The 26,826-nt window shown below is 64.6% G+C and overlaps 2 protein-coding genes across 5 annotated transcripts; both read right to left on the bottom strand.

Moving 5' to 3' along the window:
- Nucleotides 1–286: 286 nt before the first annotated feature.
- Nucleotides 287–15,406, bottom strand: PRKCG (protein kinase C gamma). The gene is given in 18 exon segments (NM_001082273.1): nucleotides 287–680; nucleotides 859–999; nucleotides 1,674–1,781; nucleotides 2,557–2,637; nucleotides 4,411–4,549; nucleotides 4,648–4,710; nucleotides 4,803–4,894; nucleotides 5,717–5,905; nucleotides 6,190–6,342; nucleotides 8,092–8,121; nucleotides 8,410–8,497; nucleotides 8,764–8,898; nucleotides 10,049–10,205; nucleotides 10,543–10,674; nucleotides 10,763–10,874; nucleotides 13,497–13,579; nucleotides 14,336–14,367; nucleotides 15,194–15,406. Coding segments are annotated over 18 exon segments (2,094 nt in total). The 5' UTR covers nucleotides 15,364–15,406; the 3' UTR covers nucleotides 287–491.
- Nucleotides 15,407–18,485: 3,079 nt separating this feature from the next.
- MYADM (myeloid associated differentiation marker) lies at nucleotides 18,486–25,685 on the bottom strand. Of its 4 annotated transcripts, none has more exons than XM_070061836.2 (3): nucleotides 25,323–25,685; nucleotides 21,973–22,060; nucleotides 18,486–20,661 (listed from the first exon to the last, which is right to left on the bottom strand). In XM_070061836.2, exon 3 carries the CDS (start codon nucleotides 20,657–20,659, stop codon nucleotides 19,694–19,696), a length of 966 nt encoding a protein of 321 aa, XP_069917937.1. In that variant the 5' UTR covers nucleotides 20,660–20,661; nucleotides 21,973–22,060; nucleotides 25,323–25,685; the 3' UTR covers nucleotides 18,486–19,693.
- Nucleotides 25,686–26,826: the final 1,141 nt, after the last annotated feature.

Here is a 26,826-nt window from a genome sequence, read left to right on the forward strand (position 1 = left end):
GATTCCGAGGCGGACTTGGAGCCATGCACCGGCAGACGGGTAGGTGAGCAGGGGAGGGTTTGGGACGGCGGAGTCGGGAGCGCATTGGGAGGACGCCTCCTCCGTGCGTCCCCGGAGGCCACGCGGCGCGGGAGGGCCGCGCTGGAGCGGGCCGGGGGGGCGGGCCTCGGGGGAGCGGCTCGCGGTGGAGCCCGCGTCTGGCACAGCCAACCCCACGAGACGGTGCGCGGGCGCGGGAGGGGCGGGGAACGGCCAAGACGCGGCCTGGGACGCCGGGGGTCGGGGCGCAGTGCTGAATGCAGGGGCGAGAGCGGCTCGACGCCGCAGGACCTAGAGCGCGGCGAGGCCCTGGCGGCTGCACGCGGCGGCGGCGGTGGCCCGGGCCGCTCGGGAGGGGGGAGGCCGGCGCGCCGCGGCGCCGCGTCTGGCGTGGGGAGGGGGCGGTGTGGCGGCGGAGGGGCGCTTGCGCCACCTGGCGGCTGCAGGTGGCATTACATGACGGGCACGGGCACGGGGCTGCTGGGGCTGCGGGCGTCCGGGTGCACGAAGTCGGGGTTCACGTAGGTGAAGCCCTGGAAGTCCGCCTGGTCGATGCTGGCCAGGACCAGGCGGTCTGGGGGCGTCAGCGCCGGCGCCGCCCGCGTGAAGAACTTGTCGAAGTTCTCGCCGCTGCGGCCGCACTGTGGGAGACGCAGCAGGGGCAGGTGAGTGCGGCCCGGTCCCACCGCACCCCGCTGCCGACTCGCGCAGAGCTCCCCACGCCCGTCGAGGTCTCCAGAGCGCCCTCGGCACAAGGAACCGCGCCCACGGGCAGCCCGCCCCCTGGCACCGGGGTCACGCGGCGGGAGGGTGGCTGACCGGGCGAGGTCTGAACGGTGGCGCGATCTCCAGCCGCTCCAGCCGCTCCCAGTCGATCCAGCGGAAGAAGCCGTGTGCACGGATGGTGGGCTCCCCGTCGGGCCCGGAGCCCAGGCGCTTCCCAGGGTGCTTGGTCAGGAACTGTGGGAGACACAGAGACAGACGGACGGACGGACAGAGCCCCCGACAGGGAGACCCAGAGCAAGCGAGGAGCACAGGCACGGGGTGGGGGGCACACAGATGGGGGTGGGGAGCAGATATTGGAGATCCAGATAGAAGAAGGAAAGGCGATTCAGAGAGGAGAGGGCAGAGACACAGAGGACGGGGGGGGGGGGGGGGGAGGCCCAGAGAGCGTGTGTGAGGGGAGGGGCAGGAAGGGAGCAGAGGGTGGGGTGACACAGAGGTGCAGACACACAGGAGGCCCCATCACGTGCACACAGAGGCAGAGGGATGAGACAGCCCAGAGAGAGACCGTCAGGAGGCGTGGGACAGGAGCAGCCTGCTGCTAGCACGTGTTGGAGACCCGCCGTGGGCCAGGCCCTCTGTCCTGCCTTAAACTGCACAAGCCCAGTGGGACTGAAGCTGGCAGGGTGCAGGAGAGGGGGGAGCCGCGGGGCTCATGTACCCAGCCTGCTGAGGGCTGCCCAGGGCCGAGGCCAGCCGGGAGCTGGCGTGGCTGTGGGGCAGAGAACGTTCTAACGGGACTTGGGCTGTGTTGGTTTTCCCGGCAGGCGGGAGCAGAGCGCTGGAGCTGCAGGCTCCCAGCAGCAGTGGGGTGCGAGGCTGTGGAAGCAGGGTCCCCGGGGGGCTCTTACCCCCTTGCAGATGGCCACGGCCTCCCGGGACAGCGACTTGGGGTAGGTGACGGTCTGCTCCATGATGGCCTGGAACAGCTCCTCCTCATCCTCCCCGTCGAAGGGAGGCTAGAACGCAGCAGGGATAAAGGCCAGAGGCCTTTCGGAGACAGCCACACGCACACCCCTCCCCACTGCACTGCCCAGGCCGTATCTTTCTGTCTCCTACGTGCTCCTGTATCTGCTGGGTGATCAGCGGGGTGTTAATGAGGCAGTCTGTCCTATAACGAGAAGGGAGAAGGCCTCTCCCAGGCCGATGGGCGGCTCCGGGCTCCCGGGTTAGCAACAGCAGGCCTTGGGGCCAGGCTTCTGAGTATGAGTGTGGAGCGCCTGGGAGCCCTGAGCTATGGGAGTGTGGGACAGGTGCATCTTTCCTCTTTAAACCTCTAACTGAGCGTTGGCACTCCCCACTTCGTCACGGACGGGAACCAGACCCAAGGCTGCCGACAGCTCGGGCTGTGGGCACTGCTGTGGCAGCAGCGCTGCTGGCTGCCCCGATCTGCTTCCTGTCGCACACGCGTCCCCACCTCACTGCTCCACACTTAGGCAAAGGCATACATTTAAATTCGTTTAGTCGAGTTAGAGCCAATCATTTTTTTAAAGTTTTGATAACTATATCTCGTGGGATTTCTTTTTGTCGTTCTGCTATTTCTGACAGTGCTATCCTGAGACAGGGTTATGAGCTTCACCAGACTGCGGAAGGGGCCAGTAGCATCCCCCGCCCCATAGGGATTAAGAACCCGGATGCCCACAGAGCTTCAGGACCGCGGACAGCGCTGCACAGCCCCCAGCCTCCCCTGCTGAGCTGTGAGCGGCTCCCCCAGCTCCTGCCCATCTCCCTTACCTGTCCCGCCAACATCTCATATAGCAGGACCCCAAAGGACCACCAGTCGACAGACTTCCCATAGGGCTGGTAGGCGATGATCTGAGGGCAGAGTGGGAGGCAGGGAGTCATGGTTGCTCCCCAACACAGCTGGGACCATGGAGCCCTCCCACCAGGAAGATCTGGGCCTGGGGTCCACTCTTTGGAAGCTTTGGAAGGAAAAGTGTACCTATCTAGAACATTCTTTGAGACTCAAAAGGCCAAGGCACAAATCCCGCCCATGTCAGGTGTGCATCTGCACACCATGTTCGTCTGAGGGACTCTTTAAGAAACAGAAGTTCCCCGCCTGGAAGAATTCCAGGCTCAACAGGCTGGAGTTGGAGTTTAAAATGCTGAGCGCTTGGCTAATCCTCCACCTTGCGGCGCCGGCACACAGGGTTCTAGTCCCGGTTGGGGCACCGGATTCTGTCCCGGTTGCCCCTCTTCCAGGCCAGCTCTCTGCTGTGGCCCAGGTGTGCAGTGGAGGATGGCCCAAGTGCTTGGGCCCTGCACCCCATGGGAGACCAGGAGAAGCACCTGGCTCCTGGCTTCGGATCAGCGCGGTGCACCAGCAGCAGTGCGCCAGCTGCAGCGGCCATTGGAGGGTGAACCAACAGTAAAGAAAGACCTCTCTCTCTCTCTCTCTCACTGTCCACTCTGCCTGTTCAAAAAAAAAAAAAATGCTGAGCACTTAGGCCAGGCGTTTGGCGCACTGGCTAAGCTGTCTCTCGGGAAGTCCACATCCTATATCTGAGTATCTGGACTGGGATCCCAGCTCCACTCCCAGTTCCAGCGTCCAGCTAACGTGCACCCTGGGAGGCAGTGGGTGATGAGTCAAGTAGCTGGGTCCCTGCCACCCACGCTGGAGACCTGGCTCCTGGCCTCAGCCTGCCTCAGCCCCAGCTGTGTGGGCATTTGGGAGTGGACTGGCAGGTAGGAGATCTCTCTGCTCCTTCTAATAAATAAAAATACCATTTTTTCCCCTAAAGAAGAACGAGTTTTTCTAGTTTTCTGCAGGTGACACGCGCACACAGACACACACACGCGCGGCCAGCTGACCTAGTCAAAGCTCTCGGGGCCGACACACACACACACACCACACACACACACACATACACACACACACATGGCCAGCTGACCTAGTCAAAGCCCTCGGGGCCGACACACACACACACACACACACACACACGCACGCACACATGGCCAGCTGACCTAGTCAAAGCTCTCAGGGCTCACACACACACACACACACACACAGCCAGCTGACCTAGTCAAAGCCCTCGGGGGCTGACACACCCACACATACCCACACCCACACCCACACACACGGCCAGCTGACCTAGTCAAAGCTCTCGGGGCTGACACACACACACACACACACGGCCAGCTGACCTAGTCAAAGCCCTCGGGGACCGACACACACACACACCCCCACACATACCCACACCCACACCCACACACACGGCCAGCTGACCTAGTCAAAGCTCTTGGGGCTGACACACCCCCCCACACACACACACGGCCAGCTGACCTAGTCAAAGCTCTTGGGGCTGACACACACACACACACACACACACATGGCCAGCTGACCTAGTCAAAGCTCTTAGGGCTGACACACACACACCCACACCCCCCCCACACACACACAGCCAGCTGACCTAGTCAAAGCGCTCACACCACACTTCCTGCTGAGTGTCCATGCGGGAGGCCTCCAGGACAAGCCCCGCCCAGTTAGAACGGCCCAGGAACAGGACCCTGAGACCCTTCCTCCACAGGCCCCGCCCACGCGGCTCGGCCCTGCCCACGGGGCATGCCCGCCGAAGGTGCCGGCCTTACCTCGGGGGCTATGTAGTCCGGGGTCCCGCAGAAGGTGCGCGTGGTGGTGCCGGGGAACACGTTCTCCTTACACATGCCAAAGTCGGTGATTTTGATGTGCCCCTCGGCGTCCAGCATCACGTTGTCCAGCTTCAGGTCCCTGTGGGCGCGGGCAGCGTGGTGCGCGGCCGGCTGGGACCTCTTCCCCTCCAGGGCCCGCCCCCCACCCTGCAGGGGAGCCCTGGGGCGGACGCCCACCTGTAGATGATGCCCTGGTTATGGAGGAAGAAGAGGCCGATGGCGATCTCCGCTGCGTAGAACCTGGAGGGGCCAGCGAGGGAGTCAGAGGGCCCAGGCTGGACCCTGCCCCTCCCGCCGCCCACGCCTCGGCCCTCCCCTCTGGGCTGACTCACGCTGCGTGGGGCTCCTTGAACTTGCCCAGCTGCTGGATGTGGTACATCAGGTCGCCCCCGGTGACATACTCCATCACGAAATACAGGCGGTCCTGGGAGGGAGTGCGGGCTCAGGGTGGGGCCCTCTGTGTGCACTCCGGCCCAGAGCACCCCGGGGGCGCCCCTCTGCGCCGCCAGGTCGCAATGCTGACATCCGTCCGTCTCCTTGGGACTGAAGATCTGGATCCACACCACGCGTTCCGCATCCGGAACACCAGAACCTCTTTCACGTACCCGCAAGTCTGGCCTCCCCCAGGGACCAAAGTCCTTCCTAGTAACTAGTGCTGTTCAATCCAGGCAGCTGGCCATGCCCACACAGAGCCCCTGGGGGCAGCCCATTCTGCTCACTGTTTTGCTCGAAGCCAGAGCGGGCGGGGGGGGGGCCAGCACGGTGCGTGGCAGGGTAAGCCCCAACCTGCCCCACCACCAGGCAGCCCACGTCGCAGAGCCAGGTTTGAGCGCTGGTTGCTCCACTTCTGACTGGGCTCCCTGCTAGTGCACCAGGAGGGCAGCAGAAGACGGGCCCAGGTGCTTGGGCTCCAGCACCCATGTGGGAGACCTGAAGGAGCTCCCCTGGCTTGGGCCCGGCCCAGCGCTGGCTGTTACAGCCGTTTGAGGGTGAACCAGCGGACGGAAGATATCTCTCTCTCTCTGCTATTCTGCCTTTCAGATAAATAAATCTTAAAATAACAGCACTGGCCGCACCCACTCACGGCCAAGCTCGTCTGAGACACAGGCATCTCTGGACCCCACTCAGGAGCCCATCTGCCTAGCCACGCCCACCAAGGAACCCACTCCTCAGCCACGCCCCCTCACAGCACCAGAGTCCAAGGCAGCGCCCCCGGGCTGAGGGAGGCCCCTGCTTCCATCCTCACCGGGGTCTGGAAGGTGGAGTGGAGCTGGGTGAGGAAGTGCGGCCGGCCGCCAGGCCCTCGGCCGCCCAGCGCCAGCACGCGTTTCTCCACCAGGGTGCAGTCCACGTCGTCGTCCTGGACGATGACGTCCTTCTTCAGGATCTTGATGGCGTAGAGCTCATCGGAGCCCCTGCGCTCGGCCAGCATCACCTGCGCACGGAGGGCCCCCAGGGCCAGTCTGCTCTGGGAGCTCCCCTTCCAGGGGCACAGAGAGAGGGGGCCGGGGGTCCTTCCTGTCCCTCTCAAGGGGCTCGGCGCCCTGACCTTGCGGACCCCCGCACCCCGGAAAGTACCCACGTCCTCATGCGTCTCCTCTCCAGGAACCCGGGCCGCCCAACCTAACTCCACCTGGGACTCCCAGCCCAGTCTCTCCTCACCCACGCCCACCTCCGGGCCGGCATCCTCCCTCCCCCCCAAAACTCCCCAAGTCCAACCTTCCCGAAACTGCCTTTTCCTAGGACCATGAGGAAGCTGAAGTCGGAGATGTGCAGGCGTCCTGGGCTGGCCCCGAAGAAGCAGCGCTTGGAGTCGGTGGGACTGGGAGAAGGGGAGGGGATGGGGGAAGAAGAGGGGCCCATCCGCACCCGCTGTGAGAAAGAGGAGAGACAGACCCCGGGGCGGTCAGACCCCCGGCAGGCACAAGGACATGCCCCCAGGAGAACGAAAGGGATGGCGGGAACAGGAAGGAATGATGCCACCCCCAACCCCGTCCTTGGCTTAAGAACTTTGTGTGGCTCCCCACGGTCTGAGGGCTTGTTCATCGCTCAGCGCACATGCAGACAGCTTAATACACACCACCCACGGAAACCCTGCTGGCACTCCCTCTGAGAAGAGGCCTCAGAGACGTCACACGGCCGGCCGACAGCCAAGCCAGCAGCAGACCCACGCAGCTCAGCTCGAGGGCCTTGCTCTCCTGGCCTCCGAGCCAGCTCCCCGAAGCACCAGGTACGAACAGACGCCTGGGTCCCACTCCCAGGTGAACCTGAGCGAGGGCCTGGGACCTTGCATTTCCCACATGTTCCCCAGGGGGGCGCTGCTGCCACCACTGGTCCGGGAACCACACTCGGCTTTAAGTTCTAGAGCCTTCTCCACCTTTCCCTGCCTTGGCCCCCAGGAGGGGGCTCCTGCGACTCCACTGCTGTCCTGCGTTCCCCGTTGTCCTTTCTATGCGTTCCCGGCTCAGCGGGCAGAGGGACCGATTTAAAAATAAATAAACCAGGTCATGTCTCTCCTATGCTTGCAAACCATCTAACAGCTTCTGTCTGTGCTAAGATTTTGTTGCGTGCGGCTTGCAAGGCCTGGCCGTGACTGACCCTGCAGGTCTCGGGATGCCTCCCCACCCCCCCACCCCGCCGCCCACGCCCCAGCCTCACACATCCTGTGCCTCAGGGCCTCCGGAGGACTGTGCCTCCTTCCTGAAAAGCTCTCCCCTCCCCCTCCCTCCTAGTCACCCCCAAGCTTCCTTCAGAACTGGATGCAGCACCGCTTTCCCACGGAGGCTCCTCCCGACTTCTTAAACCAGGTCAGCCGCCTCTCTGCTACCATGGACAGCGCCCGCACTGCCCATCTTAGAGATCTGCGGCTCAATCTCTCTGCCTGGCAGGAGTCTGAGGCAGGGTTGAGTCTCGGTCAATAGTCACCAACTCTCACGACCTTGAGAAGTTCAGCCTGGGCCCCTGAAAGGAGACCCCAGCCTCACGTGCAAGGCAGTAGCTCTCACACAGAGACGCCCTGAAGACTCCAAAGCGTTGGAATGCAGCGCTGTGCTGTTAGCCCCGGCCGGTCTCCACCCTGAGGCCTCCCTCGGGTGCACGGGACGATCTCCCTCTACGTAACTGCTGGGGGACCCCGGACAAAGCACCCCCTCTCTGGGCCTGCATTTCCTCCCCATTTGCTATCCTGTCACCAGGACAGCCCTTTCTCAGGATCGACCATGCGAGGAATTTAGCGCGCAGACACGGGGACCACCAGAGTGTCCCTTGGTAGCTCTGCAGGGTCACTAGGGAGGTCTCGCGGTGATTTGAGGCAGGCAGACCACAGACAGAGCAGAGGACCTCCGTGGAACCCCCAGGCTGGGTGACTGCCTCTTCCAGGCTCCCTGGCTCCCTGGGCTGCCTGTCACTTAGAGTCTGGGACTGTGTCCCCACCTCGGGGACCAGCTGGAGGCCCAGAGTCACCTCAGCATCACTGGGATTATTCAAGCAAGCACCTGAGTGCTCAACCCGTGTGTGTGGAGCGGAAGACAGGAAGGGGGGAGGGACAAGTGGAACAGGGAGGGTCAGAGAGAGAGAGAGAGAAGGTGAACCGGCCTTCTTCAGTGTCTCCATTCTACTCACCTCATACAACTCCAGGGGGTAGTTACAGGCCTAGGGGAGAAGAAAGCCAGAGTCAGGGCCCCAAGACCAGTAGGGGATCACCCTGGAGCAGGGCTCAGGGTCTCTAACGCCCCCAAGCCATGGGGATAGAAAGGAACTACATTTCCCATCAGACCCTGGGGCTAGTCTCCTGGAAGAGCAGGGGAAGGAGCCCCAATGCCTCCTGGGAATTGTAGTCCCAGGACCAGCAGGGAGCCACAAGGTGGATGGTGGGTATGCCCAGCTCTGAACTGTGGGGTGCTGGGCTGGGCTCCCCTGGGGAAGCCGGGGTCTGGGTACCTCAAACTTCTGGAGGAGGCTGCAGTTGTCAGCATCGGCCACGGGCACATTGTAATATTCACCCTCCTCCTGGTTCAGTAACTTGTACCTGACATACAGACGGAGACCAGAGCGGGCGGGGTGGGGAGATGGGGCACCCGTGGGAGAGGCAGAGACATCCGAAGGGAGGACAGAGACACAGAGAGACGGACACAGAGATGGAGAGAGAGAAAGAGTGAGGTAAGGAGAGAAGAGAGCAGGAGGAGGAGGAGGAGAGCGGGAGTCCTGGGAGAGAGAGTGGCCTGGAGGAGAGGGACCACACACAGATGGAGATGGCGACAGGCAGGCCCGCCCCAGCCCCAGCCCCCTCCTCACCAGCCGTCCACGGGCGCCTTGAGCAGTTCTGACACGCCAAAGGACATGGCGCCCATGAAGTCGTTGCGGGAGGTCCTGTCCCAGTCCCACACCTCCACGCTGAGCCTGCGCTCCACGTCGCCCGGCTTCAGGTTGCTGGGGGAAGGGGCGAGAGGCCTGGCTCACGCTCCCTGCACTCTCCCCTCCTGGACCTGGGTCTGCTTCCTCCTGTGGGGGCCCTGCCCGCCTCTGACCCTCCTGAAGGTGGTCTCCACCCTGCTATGGCGTCCCCTCCCTGTCCTGGCCTGCTGGCTCCAGCTCTCCCTCCCGCCCTGCCTGTCCGTTCCTCGCCTCCCTCTGGATCTCCGTCTTTCCCATCAGTTGGTTTCTTTCCTTGCCACCCTCCCACGTTGGGTCTCTGTGGGTTTGTGCCTCACAGGGGACCCTCTCCTCTGCCTCTCTGTGGGTTTCTGTCCGTCCTCCTGGTCTTTCTCCCTGGGTAACAGCTGCTGTCTGTCTATCTCTGCACTCCCTCCCACCCACCTCTTCCTCCTCGAGGAATTTTGTCTCCATCCAAGTTTCCTCTGTGGGTCTGTCCCTCCTCAGGCCCTCTGCTCCCCTGTCCCACCCACATCTCCCCAGGTGTCTGTGTGTCCGTCCACCTCCTCTGAATCTTTCTTTCTTTCTTTCTTTCTTTCTTTCTTTCTTTCTTTCTTTCTTTCTTTCTTTCTTTCTTTCTTTCTTTCTTTTGACAGGCAGAGTGGACAGTGAGAGAGAGAGACAGAGAGGAAGGTCTTCCTTTTGCCGTTGGTTCACCCTCCAATGGCCGTCGTGGCTGGCACGCTGTGGCCGGCGCACTGCACTGATCCGAAGGCAGGAGCCAGGTGCTTCTTCTGGTCTCCCATGGGGTGCAGGGCCCAAGGACTTGGGCCATCCTCCACTGCACTCCCTGGCCACAGCAGAGAGCCGGCCTGGAAGAGGGGCAACCGGGACAGAATCCAGCGCCCCGACCGGGACTAGAACCCGGTGTGCCGGCGCCGCAAGGCGAAGGATTAGCCTAGTGAGCCGCGGCACCGGCCCTTAATCTGTTTCTGGATGCCCCTGTCTCTGCCTCTCTGATGGAGCTCAGGCTTGCAGAACCTGGTCTCTCTCTCTGTCACTCCTTTCCTGTCTCCCAGCAACTTCCACTCTCGCCGGGGTCTCCTCTACCCTAGCATCTCACACCATCTGCTCCCTGGGGTCTTGCGGGCCACCAGGGCCCTCGGCTCATCCTCTGCCGGCCTCCCAGGCTGCACCCAAGGCTCACAACACAAAAGTCTCGTTCCACACGGGGTTCAGCGTGGCTTTCACGGTCCGGGTCTTCTGCTTGGTCAGGTTGCGCGGGTCTGGGATGAGCTTCAGCTTCACGTAGGGGTCAGACAGACCATTGGGGTCCATCGGAATGAGGTTTCGGGCCTCGCCAACTGCAGGGGACGGGCGGGCGTGAAGGGAGAGCCTGCCTTAGAGGCCTGCAGCCCCCCCACCAGCAGCAGTCAGGAATCCCAAGCTCTCGGATCTCCCACCTCCCTGGTACCCGGGACAACCTCTCCCACCAGCCCCACAGCCCTTTCCCCACATCTGGCCCTGGGATTTGGGGCTGGCAGGCCAACCGCCCACCCTCGCAGGGATCCCGACACTTGCAAGGGCCACTGAGAGGCACGGAAAGTTCGCAGAGGGCGGGGCTTCGTGTTTGGGGGCGTGGCCTTCCAGAGAGGGGCGTGGCCTCCCAGCCTCACACCTAGAGAAGGGGGCGGGCCTCACCGGTGACGTGGATCTCATCCGACGTGGGCGCCCGGATCTCCAGCTGCAGGCGCCCGCGGCGCTCCGTGTGGTCTACACCGCACAGCGAGGGCACGCTGCGCACACAGCGCCGATGCACGTTCATCTCGCAGCCTGGCGGGGCACAACTGGGGCTCGCACTTCCGCCCCGCACCCCATCCCGCGGCGCGTCCCCCGGAACCGCGGCCCCGCGCGCACTCACAGGAGCACTTCATGCCCTGGTGCACCAGCCCGTAGAGGAGCGAGCCGCAGTGGTCGCAGAAGGTGGGGCTGCTGTAGCTGTGCAGGCGGAACTTGTGCTTGTTCCGGGGGTCCTGGGCGCAGAGAGACGCCGCTGAGCGCTGGGCCGGCGCCCCCTCCCCTCGGCCTCCCCCTCCCGCAGCGCCCCCCCACACCCCCGTCCATGAGGCAGACACCTGAGCTCCCAGGCATGCTGGGCACTGCACTCGCCAAATTAAAAACACAACGCTCTTTGCTTTATGCTCAAATGGAGGGGAGGGGACAGACGGTCATCAAAGGTTTAATAAGGAAAAGCAGTGGATGGGCGGAGGTGGGCTGGGGCGAGCAGCAGCCAGGAGGGGCCTTCCTGAAACACAGCAGCTAGGGCAACGTGCCCCTGAGCGGCCCACGGCAGAGGTGACCACCAACATCCCACAGTCCCCACCCCCACACACAGCTCTGAGAAACTGAGGGCCTCCCTGAACCCCAGGACCATTCACAGGGCCTTTGTCAGTCTCTGCCCACTGCATGGTGGGCTTTCTCTGAGCCCCAGGTAGGGGGTGCGGCTAGCGGCTCCTGAGTTGCCACCGGCACTGGGCAGGCCAAAAGGAAAAGGTGAGGCCAGCCGCGCCCACTCCTCCTCCTGCCGTGAGCACTGCCGTGGTCGCCATCGGTGATGTCACCGCAGTGCCCACGGAGCCCTGTGTGTAAGAGTTAGGTCGCTTCCCAGCCGTGTGGTTCTGGGCCAGCTCGGCCCCGCTTCTGAGCCTCTGCGTCCTCCCCTGCCTGGTGCAGACACACAGTCCACATCTTGAGGCGAAGCTGTGTTTCCAGAGTCCATTCAGGACACCAGCAAAAGGCCGCCTGCCTGCCCTCTGCCCTCTCCGTCCCGGCTCCCCCACCCCGGGCCAGAGTCTGAGGATGCGCTGGTTGTCACCGCGGGAGCATTTAGGACACTCCTGAGCTCCGCTCTATTTTAGGGGGGGTTCTGATTCAAACGTGCACTTGGGGAGGTGGGCGGGGAGGGTGCTGCTGGCTGCTGGCCCAAGTGGGCAAAGGCCTCAGCCAGGTGCCTGACACAGCACAGAGCCACCCACAGAGCTGCTGCCATCGGTCTCAAAGGCCAAGGCACTGGAAAGGAGGCAGCCCCGGGCTCTGCCGGCCAGAGAGCGTGGGTGCGGGTGCAGATCTTAACGCCGCACGCCTGCCCTCTTTCCGGAACCTCAGGCTCCCCCCTCAGTGAAAGGGGGCCCTAAACGGGGTCTAATCAAAGTGATGCTGGCCGGACCCTGCCGATGCAGAAGCAAGGCCAGCTGTGCACTCTTTTCTTCCCATTTTTATCAGGGACTAACACACGGCGCTCCGACTCCTGCTGCGGGGCAGCCCCACACAGAGGTAAGCCCTTGAACCCCGTTCACAGACCAGGAAGAGAGGGAGACTGAGCCCATGTGCGGGGGGGCTGGGACTCCAGGCTGGGGACCCTGGCTCGGAGCCTCTGCTCGGGTGGGGGCGGGGAAACACCGAACTGAACCTTGTAAGCTGGGGGGCATGGCCAGTCCTACACCGGCCATAAGCCTCGCAGAGAGCACTTGGGAAGGAGCTGGTGCAGCTGGGCAGCCGAGGCAAGCACTTGATAGTGCAGACAGATGTGGGCAGGAGACGCCTGTCCCTTTAATGTCACATCCTCTACGTAAACTTCAGCTTTCTTGACTTGACAACAGGCAAAACGCCTCGGGCACCGTGCCTCTCTCCTCCGCCTCTCTCTAGCTTCTAGCTCCAACTGCACGTCACAGAACTGTCTCCCACCTTGTGTCACCCCTGGCCGAAACCCAGGCCACCTGAGTTCCACTGAACTGTGTCACAGCGAGCCTGGTGATGCCTAGCCCTGCACTGCCCGCCTCGGGGCCGCCGGCCCCATGTAGCAGTTGAAACTCAGGTCCACATGGGTGAAATGGAACTCAGCTTTCTGTCCCCGGGCCCAGCAGCCCCATTTCAGGGGCTTGCCAGCTGAGTGAGCCTGCAGGCCACCTGCTGGAGGGGGCCCGGGGAGAACACGTCCGTTGGTGCAGCCTGTTCTGCCGGCTCGTGCTAAGTCATCAGGCCTGTACTACAGAGCAGGGGACGGCAGCTGGCAGCTCGGAGAGAGAGCGGAGGAGGGACAGGGAGGGCCCGGGCTCGGCGGTCCTTGTACGTGGCAGAGGGGAGGCTGCGAGTCTCTGAGGGTACAGCGGCTGCGTGCAGCAGATGCACCACACACCCGTATGCACGTGCACCCGGGGTCTCGCGGGCCCCTCTCGGCGGCTCCTGAGCCCCTCTCTTTGAGTCCTTCCCGGTGTCTCTGGCTCTGACTCCCTCTGCCCTGTCTCCCGGAGCCTGCGATGCCCTCGTTTTGCCTCTGGGCTGCTCTCTCCGCTGCTGCACCAGTCGCTCTGTCCGTCTGCCCGAGATTCCCTCGCTGTCTCATCCTGCCATCCCTGTGCCTGTGCGGATACTTCTCTCCGTGTCCCTCACCTGTGTCCCCAACCTGTTTCGGTCCCCCTCACGTTCCCCCTTTCCAGGCCAAGGGCAAGGAATCTGGGCCAGACTAGCTCCCCCCCCCCTCTCCAGCCCCCTCCCCGCCCGGCCTTAAAAATAGCAGGAGAAATTGGGACGGCCGCCGAGGGGGTGAGGGCGGGGGCGCGGCCCAAGGAGGGAGAACCAGGTGTCTGGGCACTCACGTCCGTCTGGGGGCCCTTCCCAGCGCCTGGACACTCGAAGGTCACGAATTCGTGGCATCGCCGGTGAACCACAAAGCTGCAGACTGGAGGGGAAGTCAGAGACACCGAGGCGGGGAGAGACGGGGAGGCCCCAACAGATGGTCAGCAAGGGACTCATCGGAGAGCACGGGAGAGGGAGGGCTCCCGACAGACAGAGCCAGAGGCGAGACCCCGGTGCACGACGGGGAGGCAGAGCCAGAGGGAAAGAAAGAAAGGAGAAACCCCACCGACAGACACGGGCCTGCCGAGACCAGGAGCCAGGAGGCCAGGCAGTCGGGAGAGAGGTGACTAGGGCTGGAGTGAGTCTGGGGGCGCTGCTGCCGGTCACCCCGCCCCGAGTGGTGGTGTTCTGCGCAGTGCTAGCTGCGCTTCAGGACTCGGCCCCCTCTCCCGCCCCCCCAGAACTGCCAGCCGCTCAGCCCCACCCACCCATGGGTGACCCCACCCGGCCTGCCCCAGCCTAGGACGGCTGCTGTTGCCATGGCAACAGCCTGGGGGGCTCGCTCTGACTTTGCATCTCTGGCCCCCTTCCCCCCCTTTTAGCTCCCCTTTTCCAAAATCTTTCTGTTCCCATGGCAACAGATTCTCCAAATATCTGTCCCCACCTGGAGCCGGCCGAGGGAGGGGCCCCCGGCACCACCCCCGCGGTGGCCCCACCACAGGCTGTGTCTCTGCCACACCCCCCGCCCCGGCTCCCCCGCGCCTCTGGGGACCAGAGAGCACGTGTGCCACGCATCCTGCGCCGTGGAGCCCCCGCCCCCACCCTCCCGAGGGTCCCGCGTCCAGGGCCCCACACTTACCTTGACATTGCAGGCCCTGCTTCCCAATGCCCCTGCAGGTCAGGAAGCCGAGGTCAGAGCCACGGAGGCCCCACACCCCCACTGCTGCCAGCCACAGGCGGTCCGCGGCCTCTGACCCCTGCCTCACCACACCCGGGCGGGCGTCTGAGCTCCAGCCACCATCTCTTTGTGGAACCCACAGATTTTGGTACCCCAGCCCCTTCTCCCTCAGACCCAGGAGTCAGGGACCACAACCCCCTCCTCTCCCAGACGCAGGAGTCCCCCAGCCCCTCCTCCCTCAGACTCAGGGGTCAGGGACGCAGCCCCTCCTCTCCCAGACCTAAGACCCCAGCCCCTCCTCCCTCAGACCCAGGATCCAAGACCCCAGCCCCTCCTCCCTCAGACCCAGGAGTCAGGGACCGAAGATCTGCCTCCTCAGACCCAAGATTGCAGCCCCTCCTCCCTCAGACTCGAGAGTCAAGGACCCCAGATCTGCCTCCCACAGCCGCAAGACCCCAGCCCCTCCTTCCTCAGACCCAGGAGTCTCCCAGCCCCTCCTCCCTCAGACCCAGGAATCAGGGACCAAAGATCTGCCTCCTCAGACCCAAGATCGCAGCCCCTCCTCCCTCAGACTCGAGAGTCAAGGACCCCAGAGCTGCCTCCCACAGCTGCAAGACCCCAGCCCCTCCTCCCTCAGACCCAGGAGTCAGGGACCCCAGATCTGCCTCCCACAGCCGCAAGACCCCAGCCCCTCCTCCCTCAGACCCAGGAGTCTCCCAGCCCCTCCTCCCTCAGACCCAGGAGTCAGGGACTCCCTCCCCATCCTAGAAGTCGGAGCCCGCACCCCTGCCCCTCTTGCCGCCCGGCCCCCGCCCTCACCAGATAAAGTCGGTGCAGTGGCTGCAGAAGGTGGGCTGCTTGAAGAAGCGGGCGGTAAACTTGTGGCTCTTGACTTCATGGACCACCTTCTGCCTCAGAGCCCCCTTTCTGCAAAACAGGGGCCGGGGTCCCCCCTCTGAGTCGCCTCCGCCGGGGCCCAGACCCGCCATGGCCCCAGGAACGTAGCGGGGACCAGGATCCTGCCTGTCTTGGAGGGGAACAGGTGGAAGCGAGGGAGCGGCCCGGGAGCCACAGCCCCGGCGCCGGCTCCGCCAAGGGGAGCGGGCGGGCGGGGGAGCCGGAGGCACGGGCGGCGGCGGGCGCTCGGGCTCCGGCACCTGCTCAAATGTGGGAGCCCCGGGTTGGGGGGAGGCGTTGCCATGACGACCGCGGGGCGGGGTTTCGACTTAAAGGCGCCCCCGCCCTGAGCCGCCGGACAAGCGCCCTCGGCTCGACGCACGTGCGCCCACCCGCTCCCGGGGCTGGCTGCGGGGAGGGGCGTCCCCGGAGCGCGCTCCCCCGCCCAGCCTGGGTCCCTCGGCCTCGGTCTGCTGCTGTGGCGCTGGGATCCAGGCTCCGGGGTCTTCCTCTGACCTCTTTGTATTTAAGAGCTGTTCTTCCCAACAGCCAGATAAGACTTGCACGTGTTCATGGGATACCGGCAGACGTGTGCCAGGCATGGATCTCAACCACCGAACACGGCTTTGTGTTGGCGACATCCACCACCTTATCTGCTGGTGTGTGTGTGCTTGCTCACGCGCCTGTGCGGCGAGCGCCGGAACCAACGCCTTGGCTGTAACCTAGGGGCGTTTACCCACCCTTCTGCAGGCTCTGGGAAGCACCATCCATTTTTAAGGTCTATGAGACCGCCAGGTCACCCCCCCCCCCAGATTCCACCCGTGACACTCGCGTGCGTGGCTTGCTTCACTTAATGGCCACCAGTTCCAGCCATGCAGTGGGAAAAGACGAGAGCGCATCCCTTTTCAGGGCTGAGTAGTATTCCAGCAGCCCGCTTTCTTAGTCCACTCATGGGAGGACGGGGGGCCGGCGGCTGCTGTGAACAGCCTGAGAGAAACAGGAGTGCGGCTGTGTCCTCCGCAGCGGGAGTTCATCTTCCCGGGAGACACGCCCGGGGTGGGGCTGCTGGACCAGGTGCAGCTCCGCTTTTCTCCCCAACACCTCCGACCTGCGTCTGACAGCAGCCCGCCTCCCGGAAGCAGACGCCCCTCGGCGCTTTGGTGGGCCCTCCCCTGGTGCCCCGTGATGCCGGGCTTTTTGTCCCGTGCACCTGCCCCTTGTGCCTGTCTTCCTCTGAGAACTGTCTTAGATCTAAGATGTGCGTCTCTGCTGCTGAGTCCCTGCTAAGCTCTGGATATCAACCCCCTCAGACATGTGCTCGCCAATACTTGCTAGTTCTCTGAGCGGTCTTGTCCCGCGAGACGCTTCCTCTGCGGCACAGGAACTTCAGTGGGGCAAATTCCACCTGCTGTTGTTCCCTGTGGCCTCGGAATGGAGACCTGGGGCTCACTCCTCCCTCCTCTCTCTTCCTCGCTCTCTGGAGCTCACTCCTCTCTCTCTCTCGCTCGCTCTCTCTCTCTCTCTCTTTCTCTCCCCTCCCTCCCTCCCTCCCTCCTTCCCTCTCTATCTCTTCTCAGTCCCCTGTCTGCGCGCTCCTCTCCACTTCCGTCTCCCTACATGTCTGACATCCTCGCGGCCCCGCCCGTCTCTGCGGTCTTCCTGGTCGGGCCTCTGTCTGTCCCTCCGTGGCTCTGTCCTCTCGCTCCCTGTCGCTGTGTGTGGGTGTGGGGTCTCCCTCAGGGAACCTGCACAGCTCCTGTGTCTCTCAATCTGACCCCTTCTCTCTCGGGCTCTGCGACGCTCGCGGTCCCCAGGGCTCGCTCCCTGCCTCTGCGTCTCGGATACACTCTTTCTCTCTGTCATTCTCTCTCTCTCTCTGGGAGTCTCTCATTCTCCCGGCCACGACCCCAGTCGCTCTCGGGGATCCTCTGGTCTCCCCGCTCTCCTCCGCCACTTCCCGCTTCCGGATCCCAACTCTGCCGTGAACTGCTCTGTTGCCAGGGGCAACCGCGGCCCGCCCCAGGCTGCGGAGCGCGGTGCCTTCTGGGACTTGTAGTCCAAAGTCTGGGGCCCGGCCGCTCTCTGGACGCGGCAGAGAACTTCCACTCCCAGAGTGCACCGCGACGCGGGCGGGGCTCTACGGCGGCGCCGAAGACTCTAGACACCTCCCTGCCACCACGCTTTTTCTGGGACTTTTGTGGGGTTGGAGGGCCGGTTGGGATTCCGAAGCCGAAGGGAGGCAGTGGAAGAACCCGAGCCCTCTCTTGGGAGGACCCTAACGTGGGATCCTCTGGCCTTCCGACCACCTCTCGGCGTGTGTCGTGTCCGGGGACAGTGTCAGGAGGTGGCGGTGGCCCCGAGAGCTGAGCTGGGAACCCCACCGCGTTCTAGTCCTGCTCCCTGGGGTCTTCCCCGAGTTTCCGACCCGTGGCCCCCTGGTTCTAGAACTGTCCTTTCTGACGCCTTCCGGAAAGGGGTTCAGGCCAGCGTTGGGGTAGAGGCGGCGTGGCCGAGAAGACAGGAGTGGGTGTGGGTGCCAGCAGCTGGGTGGGCCCGGCAGGAAGGAAAAGAGCTTCTTCTGGCCCAGAGGTAGCCTTCCGGGTCTTGGCTGGCCTCCCGCCTTCCGCGGGACCTCCCCGGCCCTGCAGCCGGCGTGGATGCAAGCAAGCAGGCAGGGGGTGCAGACCCTGGGTCTCTGCCTGATAACACACCTGTGCTTCTCCCCAAGCTGGGGAAACGGGCAGGGCAGAGGTGGGTCGCAGGAGCCACTCGTCCCCTCTAGCAAGGTCTCCTGTGGACCAGGTGCCGTCAGGCAGGGTCCGGTCCCGGAAGGCCTTGAACCCAGGACCCCACAGGAACCATGGAGTAAGCAATTTTGGGGGGAGGGCAGGATCAGACCCGGATGTGGGAAGATGCCTCCCCCCCCAGGGGGGTGCCCAGGTGGGCTGGGCCATCGCTCAGGTGAGCCGACCTGGAACTAGGAGGCAGAGCGGGAGGTCCCGGCCCCAGGAGCGAACGCTGACCTGCAAGTGAGGGTTCGTCTTGCAGGGAAGCTGCTGCACCTGTGTTTCTGAGGGGCTTCTGGGACTCCAAGGAGGGCGGAATTGAGAAGATCCAGACTCGACTGCTATCTTCTGGTGTGGTCAAGGTTGCCTTTTCCCACCGGCCCCAGGCCGACTCCTGGAGCTGCCCCAGTAACAACAGCACACACAAATCTTTCTTTTATCTTTATGTTGAATAAAAAAAAAAAAAAGATGAATGTGGGAGTGGGGGAGGGGACGAGGCTTTTCTCTACAAGGGACAGCGGGAGCTTTGGGGACCAAAAGCTCAGGGGAATTAAAAAAAAATAAAATATACCTTTATACATTTATATATATATCACGTTACGCATGTGAGTCCCCGAGAAGCAGGCAGTAGTAGCAGCAGCAAGAAGCGACTAGCACACGGAAACGCACACAAGCAAGGAACACGCCTCCGGCAGGGCAGCCGCAGTCCCCACCCACCCGCCTCCCCAGCCCACCCACCCGGAGGAGAAAACAAGAAAAAAGAAAAAGCTTCATCGAGATCAGGGCCACCCAGGCCTTTCTGCCCAGGGAAGCAGCAGCGGCGGGCCGAGGCAGTGGGCACCTTCCCCCTGCCCGGGCGGGGCTGGTTGTCTCAACACCAAGGCTGGAGGGTCTGCCACCCCGGATGGATGGACGCTGCAGGCAGCTGGCTTCATGAGCCTGTGCTTCTGTGTTTTTTTTTTTTTTTTTCTGACAGCACAGAAAATAGTGGGGATGAAAAGCAATCCCCCCAAGTCCCCAGCCTGCTTCGAGATGGCCGCTAGGCAGTGGGACTGTTTAAGAAACCTGGCAAAATTTCTGGAGCCAATTTCAGGCAAGGCCGATTGCCAGGTGGGGCTGGGGTCTGTGTTTGAAGCCTCCCGCCCACTGGGAATCACTGACCTCCAGAAAAAAAAATTTTTAACTGAAAGGGGAGGTGCACCGGACACCCTCCTCCCCCAGGAGAAAGGGGTTGATCCCTAGGTTCTCCCCGACCCCCACCCCCCAAACCCACACACACACACACACACACGACTAAGGCACAGCTAGGGCGGGCAGGCATGCTTTGGCAATGAGGCCTCTTGGGAGGCCTGTGGCATGAACAGCTGCAAAAGAAGGGGTGTGGGATGTGTGGAACTCAGCACCTTTGGAGGTGGGGTGGGGGGAGAGAAGGCCCCGGGCTCCAGAGGAAACAGGCAAGAGGAGAGCCAGAGCGGAGAGGAGAGGAGAAGGTAGCAGAGGAACAAGGTAGGTGTGTGGCAAAGCAACAGGGAGAGGAAGAGAGAGGGAGGGGAGAACCAGTGAGGAAGGGAGAGGAGCCGGGAGAGGCAGCAAGGGCTGGGAGGCGGCCGAGGGACAGCGGGGCCCCTGGTGAGTCTTAGACCTTGACGAAAACCAGGCGGGCGGAGTACACCAGGTCGGCCACGTACGCCAGCAGGTTGATGGCCGTGAGGATGGCCACGGCCAGCTTGCGGTCCCAGTCGCACACGTAGTAGGTGTGTCTCCTGCCACAGCTCACGTCTCTGGCCCGCCGCGGCACGCCGCCGTACTTCTCGTCGAACTGGTACAGGGGCCACAGGACGAGGGCCGTGGCGTAGAGGAGGACGGACAGCAGGGCCAGCCCCGACAGGAAGCTGGGGAAAGGGATGGGCAGCATGTTGGTGCAGTCGCCCAGGTTCAGCAGGATGGCCACGGCGGCCAGGATGAAGCAGATGGCGTAGACGGCCACGCACCACTCCAGGGCCGGCTGGTGCTGGTACAGCTCGGGGCCGCTGATGAAGGTGAAGATGACGCAGGCCACGAAGGTCTCCAACACCTTGAGCAGCCCCGGCACGGTGGCCATGTAGCCGGTGATCTCGCCGGGCCGCGCCCGGGTCCAGGCCACTTCGGTGGCGTAGGCCAGGCAGGCGACGCAGGAGAAGGTGGTGGCGGCGATGGCGTGGTCCCGGGAGCGGCCGTGAGACATGAACTGCACGTAGGTGGTGGGGTAGATGATGGAGGCCGACAGGCAGAACAGGGCCGCGTAGCAGGCGTAGGTGATGGGGAAGTTGCGCCAGGACAGGGGGAAACGCGCCTGCAGGCCGCACATCTCCACGAGCAGGATGACGAGGGTCACAGAGAAGCAGAAGCACCAGGTGAACATGGACCAGTTGCCCATGGGCCCCGACCAGGCGCCCACGCTGGCCACCAGTGAGAAGGCGATGCAGGTGGACAGCAGCTGCAGCAGCCGGAGGAGGCCCAGGGGATGGGTCAGCGCCCGAGGGGACCCCACGATGGTGGAGGACCCCAGGCCCGAGGATGTTGACGTGGTCGTGATGGTCGTGCGCGTCACCGTCACCGGCATGGCTGGCGGGAGGGAGAGACGCGGTGTGCTGTGAAGCCGGACCCTGGCCTGCACCTCACTGGGATGCAAATGGTGGGGCCGCGGGGCTGGGGAGGGGACAGGCATGGGCATCCAGGGAGGAACTGGCTGCTCCCGTCCCAACCTGTGTCCGAGCTCAGGAGTCTGGGCCCCCTCTCCTCTCCCTGGAGCCCCAGCTGCTGTGGAGATGCCACTGGTTCCTCCCAGCACAGACGCCCAGGGCCCAGGCCCTCTCCCTGACCTCCTAACCCCAATGCCTCAGCCACATGACCCCCCTATCAGCTTCCTCTGTGTGGGCCCCGCTAACAGACTTCCTTCTTTCCCCAACGGTGACCTTCCTGTCTGCCTCCGCACACCCAGGGGGGCAGTCTCAGCGCTCTCGGGGTCCGCCCGTCTCCTCTCAGAGCGCTCAGCTCAGGGAGTCAGTCCAGAGTCCTCCCCTCCCTTCTAGAACTGAACCCAGACTCTCCCCACCGCGACCTGCCTCCCTAGCCCGGACATTGTCTGCCCAAGGCTTGCAGATTCCCCGTGGCGGGCGCCCAACCCTTTGCACCCAAACCCCCAGGCCTCCCAGCTCAGCGTGCCAAGCTCCCACCTTTGGACTCTGGGTAAACACTTTCTTCCACCCCCTTGTCCCAGAGACCCTGCAGAACTGAGGGCCCAGACTCTTAGCGCCCAGGGCCCGGCCTTCCTCAGGTGCTCAAATGTCCAGTCTCCCAGCACAAAGCCTCAATCCCAGGAGGCTGCTCTCCAGCCAGGGGCAACCAGGACTTCCTGCTTCCAGTGCCAGGCACACAGCAGCGCAGGACCACAGACTGCACGCTGCAGTGGGTACCCCAGTACCAGCCCCAGCCCAGCCCTGGACACTCATATGGGGCCTGGGCCCCAGCCCCTCCTCCCTCAGACGCCGGGGTCCAGGTCCCCAGCCCCTCCTCCCTCAGATCAAGGGTCCCGGTCCCGGGGTCCTGGCCCCTGGCCCCTAGCCCCTCCTCCCCTCAGACTCAGGGTTCCAGGACCGCAGCCCCTCCCCATCAGATCCCAGAGTCCAGGCCCCAGCCCCTCCCCGCTGGGACCCCGGGGTCCAGGCTCCCAGCCCCTCCTCCCTCAGACCCAAGGGTCCTGGCCCAAAGCCCCTCCCCTTCAGAGGGGTCCAGGCCCGAAGCCCCTCCCCCTCAGACCCGGGGTCCAGGCCCCAGCCCCTCCCCCTCAGACCCCGGGTCCAGGCCCCAGCCCCTCCCCCTCAGACCCCGGGCCCAGGCCCCAGCCCCTCCCCCCTCAGACCCCCGTGCACTCACCAGCGGTCTTAGCTGAGGCCCCACGGAGAACTGCCGGGCGGCGCAGGCGGCGAGGTCACGCACGCACCTGAGCGGCTGCTCGGAGCACCTGAGGGGGACAGGACGTCAGCGTCCGGTTCGCGGGGCTCCTCCCTTCCGACACCCGGGCCCAGCCGGCCCGGCCGCGAGGCCCTGCGGCCAGGGCGCCTCCCTGCAGAGGGGAGGGCCTGGGCGCGCCGCGAGGGCGGCGGGCGGGGTCTCAACGCGGCCCCGGCGCAGCGAGGCCGCGCGGCTGTGGCGGGGCGGCCCTGGGCGGCGGCTTGCGGGGGCGGGTGGCCTGGCTGGGCCCGGCGTCTCCGCGCCTTATAAGGCCTTCAGACAGCTCCGCCAGCCCGAGGGCGGCGGCGATCGGGAGGCGGGGGCGGGACCCCCGCCTTCTCCGTGTTTCCGGGGGTGGGGGTGAGCTCCCGGATCCTTGGAGGGGGGGACTGTGGGGCGGGATCTTAAAATTCCGTGCGTTCTGGGTCCCCGGAGGGCTGGGCTTGAAGCCAGCGCCCCAGCAGGGTCTCTGCGAGGGCAGGGGGCCGGAAGCTGCCCGCCGGCTGGCGCGGGGCAGCCACGCGCCCGCCGCCGCCCCGCGCGCTCCCCGCGCCCCGCAGGGCCGGCTAAGAGGAAGCGGGCGCGGCCGCGCCTCCAGCTCGCGGGCGCCGCCCCTGGCCGAGCGCGGAGGCCCCGGAGCGGGACGCGGGGCGAGGGGACCACGCCGAGGGGAGGGTCTGCCCCCGCCCTCGGGGCCCCGGACGCCGCCTGAAGTCAGAGCTCAGGAATGCGGCGCCCGAGACGCGCGCCCGGAGAGGAAACCGGCCTGCGGTTCCCGCGCGGGGCCCCACGCCCCGGCCACACCCGCACGCGCCACGCCCTGCCACACCCTCCGCGCCCGGCGGACCCCCTGCCCGGTGCTCGGCGTTCGAAGCTGCCCTGGAAGGGGAGGGGTCGGCAATGCTGCACGCCAGCAACAGTCCCCTCCCCCAAATCCGGGACCCCAGCCCCAAACTTCTCCCTTCCTGTGGCCCTCTGGGTACCAGATCCCAGCCGCCTCCGTCTGGCGCCCAGGAGCCCCTGCCCTCAGATCCAGGGGTCCAGGCCCCCAGCCCCTCATTCTTCAGACCCGTGAGTGCGGACCACTAGCCTCCTCCCTCAGACCCTGGAATTCAGCCCCTCAGTCCCTCCTCTCTCAGACCCTGGAGTGCAGACCCCACCCGTCCTGTTGCAGGAGTGAGACCTGGGTGGGTGCAGACCCCACCCGTCCTGTTTCAGGAGTGAGACCTGGATGGGTGCAGACCCCACCCATCCTGTGTCAGGAGTGAGACCTGGATGGGTGCAGACCCCAGCCCCCCCCCCCCAAGAGTATGACCTGGGTGGGTGTAGACCGCAGCTCCTCCCTCTGTCAGGAGTGAGAGCTGGGTGGGTGCAGACCCCAGCCCCGCTTCTATCAGGAGTGAGACCTGTATGGGTGTAGACCCCAGCTCCCCCCCATCAGGAGTGTGACCTGGGTGGGTGTAGACCCCAGCACCCCTTCTATCAGGAGTGAGATCTGGGTGGGTGTAGACCCCACCTGTCCTGTTTCAGGAGTGAGACCTGAGTGGGTGCAGACCCCCGCCCCCCCCTATCAGGAGTGAGATCTGGGTGGGTGCAGACCCCACCCGTCCTGTTTCAGGAGTGAGACCTGAGTGGGTGTACAGCCAGCTCTTTCGCAGAACCCTAGCATCCCGGCCCAGCCTCAGTCTTTCCAGGGTTTCAGCCATTCTGAATCCTGGCCCATCCCTCCTCGGTCCACATCCCAGGACCCCGGGCCGCCGCTCCCCGCCCTCCCGGTCCCCGCACCCTCAGCTCACCGGCCAGTGGCGGCTGCGGCCGAAGCGAGGGCGACAGCTGCAGACCAGAAGGGTCTGCGGGCCGGGTGGGGTTGTAGGGCTGGGGAGACCGCGCGGGCGGGGCCGGGGGCGGGGCCGGAGCCCCGGGCTGGGCTGCGGGCTGAGGCCGTGGAAAGGGACATCCCCGAGTCCGGGCTATCCCAAGCCCGCCCTCAGGGCGGGGCGGAGGCCGGACCCCACCCCCGATGGCTAAAAACTGCCGGGGACTGTGCGCCAGGCGGGGGGAGGGGGCTGGGCTGAGGTCACCGTTGCCATGGCGACCAAACAGGAAGACACAACAGCTGGCGCACTGGGGGCTCCTGACAGCCCTGGAGAGGTCTCGGGGGTGGGCCAAAGGAGGCCGTTGCCACGGAAACCCACATGTTTAGGGTTTGTTTAGGGCCGAGCACTCCCCCCCACCCCGCCAGTCTCAGCCTCCCTTTCTCTCTCTCTCTCTCTCTCCCTCCCTCCCCCCCCACCTCCGGGTCCGCTTTGTGGGCCTCCAGGAGACGCAAACGACCTGGGGCCGCCGCGTTTGGGGGGCCTGCGTTCTGGGGTCAGTCTTGGGGGTCTCTCCAAGAGGGCCGAGTGGACGGTGTCGCCCCCCGGACTTTGGGTGTTCCCCAAACAGCAGCTAGGTGGGGAGGGGTGGTCCTTGGGCCCCGCGCGTGTGTGCAGGGGACCGGCAGCAAGAGGGGCGCCCGGGTGATCCGGGTCGGCCCGTGGAGCCCAGGGCCGGGGCGCGGGTGCACGGCCCCGAGCGCGCCCGCGGCTCCTGCCCCTGCGTTAGCAGCGCGGACGCGGGAGCAGCCCCCTGGGTCCCGCAGGCAAAGCCGTTTTTGGCCGGCGTTCCTGGCTCCCGGACAGGGCGGAGGGCCTGAGCATCTCCGGAGCCCGGGGCCGCTGCCGGAGGGGAAGCGCGCGGGGCTGCCGGTGCGGCCTAGAGGCGCGCAGCGGAGCCCCGCGGGAAGAGGAAGCTGCCGGCCCCGGGGCGGAGAGGGTGGCCCGGACGCCCGGCTCCCTCCCGCGCGCCTCACTCACCGCGTCCGCAGTGCTCCCGGGCGCGGCCCTGTAGCGGCTGCGGGCGCTCCGCGACGCCGTGGCGCGGGCGCCGTTCGCGCAGCTGCGCTGAGCACCGACCAGCGGACGCCTGGGCAGACTTCGCGGCCCAGCCTCTGCCTGCAGAAGCCGCGCGAGCTGCCGGGGGAGGGGTCGCGCCCTCCGGAGCGGGGAGAGGCTGCGGGGTGGGGGGCCTGGCGCGCCGGGTGCTCCGCAGAGGTAGGGGCGGGCGTCGGCTGGAGCCCGGGGCGCCCTACGTCAGGGAGGTCACCTCCGTGCTCCCCGCCCCTGGCCTAGCCTTGTCAGGGAGGCCCCTGGACCCCGGTGGTGGGGGCTCCCAGGGACACCCGGGTCCGCTCGCCGCCGCCTCCTCCTCGGCCGCTGTGGCCCAAAGCTCACCTGGCCAACCTGTTGTGCCCTGCGGTGGAGGCCTGGTTAGCGTTCCAGGAAAGCAGGGCACAGAGGCAAACATTTGGAGAGTGAGTCACTGGGTGTGATGCAGAGGGAAACAGCAGGCTTTGTCGGCGTCATCTTGTGAGTGGCCCTGGTCCGGTGTGGATCCGTCCTGTGTTCGCCCCCTCCCACCTGGCACCGTACCCCAAACCTCTGTCCTCCAGGAAAGCCAAAACTGCAGCTCGGGGGTGGCGGGGTCCGCGGAGCCTCCCACACTTCCTGATCCACTGAGTGCCTTGATCAGAGGCCACCATGTGTGGCTGAGAGGCGTGAATGGGGCCATTCAGGCACACACAGAGGCTGCTGTCTGGCAGGAGGGCAGAGGGCAAGAAAAATAAACAGCAAGCAGAGTTACTGATTCCAGCGAGGGAAAACTGACTGCCCAGGCCGTGGCGGGAGGCGTCCAGCATCCCCCGCAGCCGCCCAGGTACTTGGCTGGCCTTCCTGGGACACGGGGCCACACTGTCGCTGCTGCCCCAAGGATGGGCCTTTGTGGGCGACCCAGCAAGCCCTGGGAAGCCAGGCTGAGGCTGGCTGAGAGCCTCACCATGGCCATCTCATCTTCTGGATGGGGTAAATGACTTTCTCTCCAGCAGGGGTTTTGGGGAGAGGTCTGGCACACAGGCTGTGAGCTGCTTCTAACACCAAGAGCGTGGAGTCTTCCTTTGTCTTGTTTTTCACACCAGCAGCTAAGTCTTCAAGTCTCCAGGGGCCGACTGGGTGTGTGGTGGTTCCACTGAATTCCCACACTCAACACCCAGGGTCAGAACCTAGGGGTTAAGGGCTCCGTCCCACAAGCTACCCCCACTTTATTATTTTTTAAAGAAGCATTTATTTATTTGCAAGATAGATTTCTATGTCACTCTCCAAATGGCCACAACAGCTCAGACTGGGCCTGGCTGAAGCCAGCAGCCAGGAACTCCATCCTGGTCTCCCACGTGGGTGGCAGGGGCCCTAGCACTGCGGCCACCATCTGCTGGCCCCCGGGTGCATCAGCAGGGAGCTGGATTGGAAGTGCAGAGTAGCTAGGACTGGAACCAGGTTCCCCAGCATGGGATGCAGTTCCCCCCTGCACCTCAATACCCATCTCCTGTCCCCACTTAACATGCTATTTGCAAGTCACCAGCCCCCTGCACCTCTGAGCATCTGGCTGGGAACAGGGGCTCCCCCAACCCCGCCTTGTGGCATTAGATGATTTGCTCAAGTGGCTGGTAGAACTCAGGAAGTCACTGTACCATTGATTTATTGTAAGGGATGCAGGACAGGAAGAGCCTGCAGGAGGGGATGCACAGGGCGATTTAGAGATTGAAATCATGGGTAAAATCACCGGTCATCGGTAATGGACTCAGTCTCCAGATCCTTTCTCCTCCTGCCAGGCCGGGAGCTGCACCTGCAGTTCTATCTCCCTGATCACAGGTTCCTCCGGCTCCAACTGCAGGGGCTGTGCCCA

This window comes from Oryctolagus cuniculus, chromosome 18, assembly GCF_051225735.1.
Source record: "Oryctolagus cuniculus isolate XC-2025 breed Fujian yellow rabbit chromosome 18, ASM5122573v1, whole genome shotgun sequence".
In the NCBI taxonomy this organism is placed as follows: Eukaryota; Metazoa; Chordata; class Mammalia; order Lagomorpha; family Leporidae; genus Oryctolagus; species Oryctolagus cuniculus.

Bases quoted from the DNA above. Each gene is read 5' to 3' on its own strand.
- MYADM (XM_070061836.2), bottom strand. From the start codon at position 20,659: ATGCCGGTGACGGTGACGCGCACGACCATCACGACCACGTCAACATCC.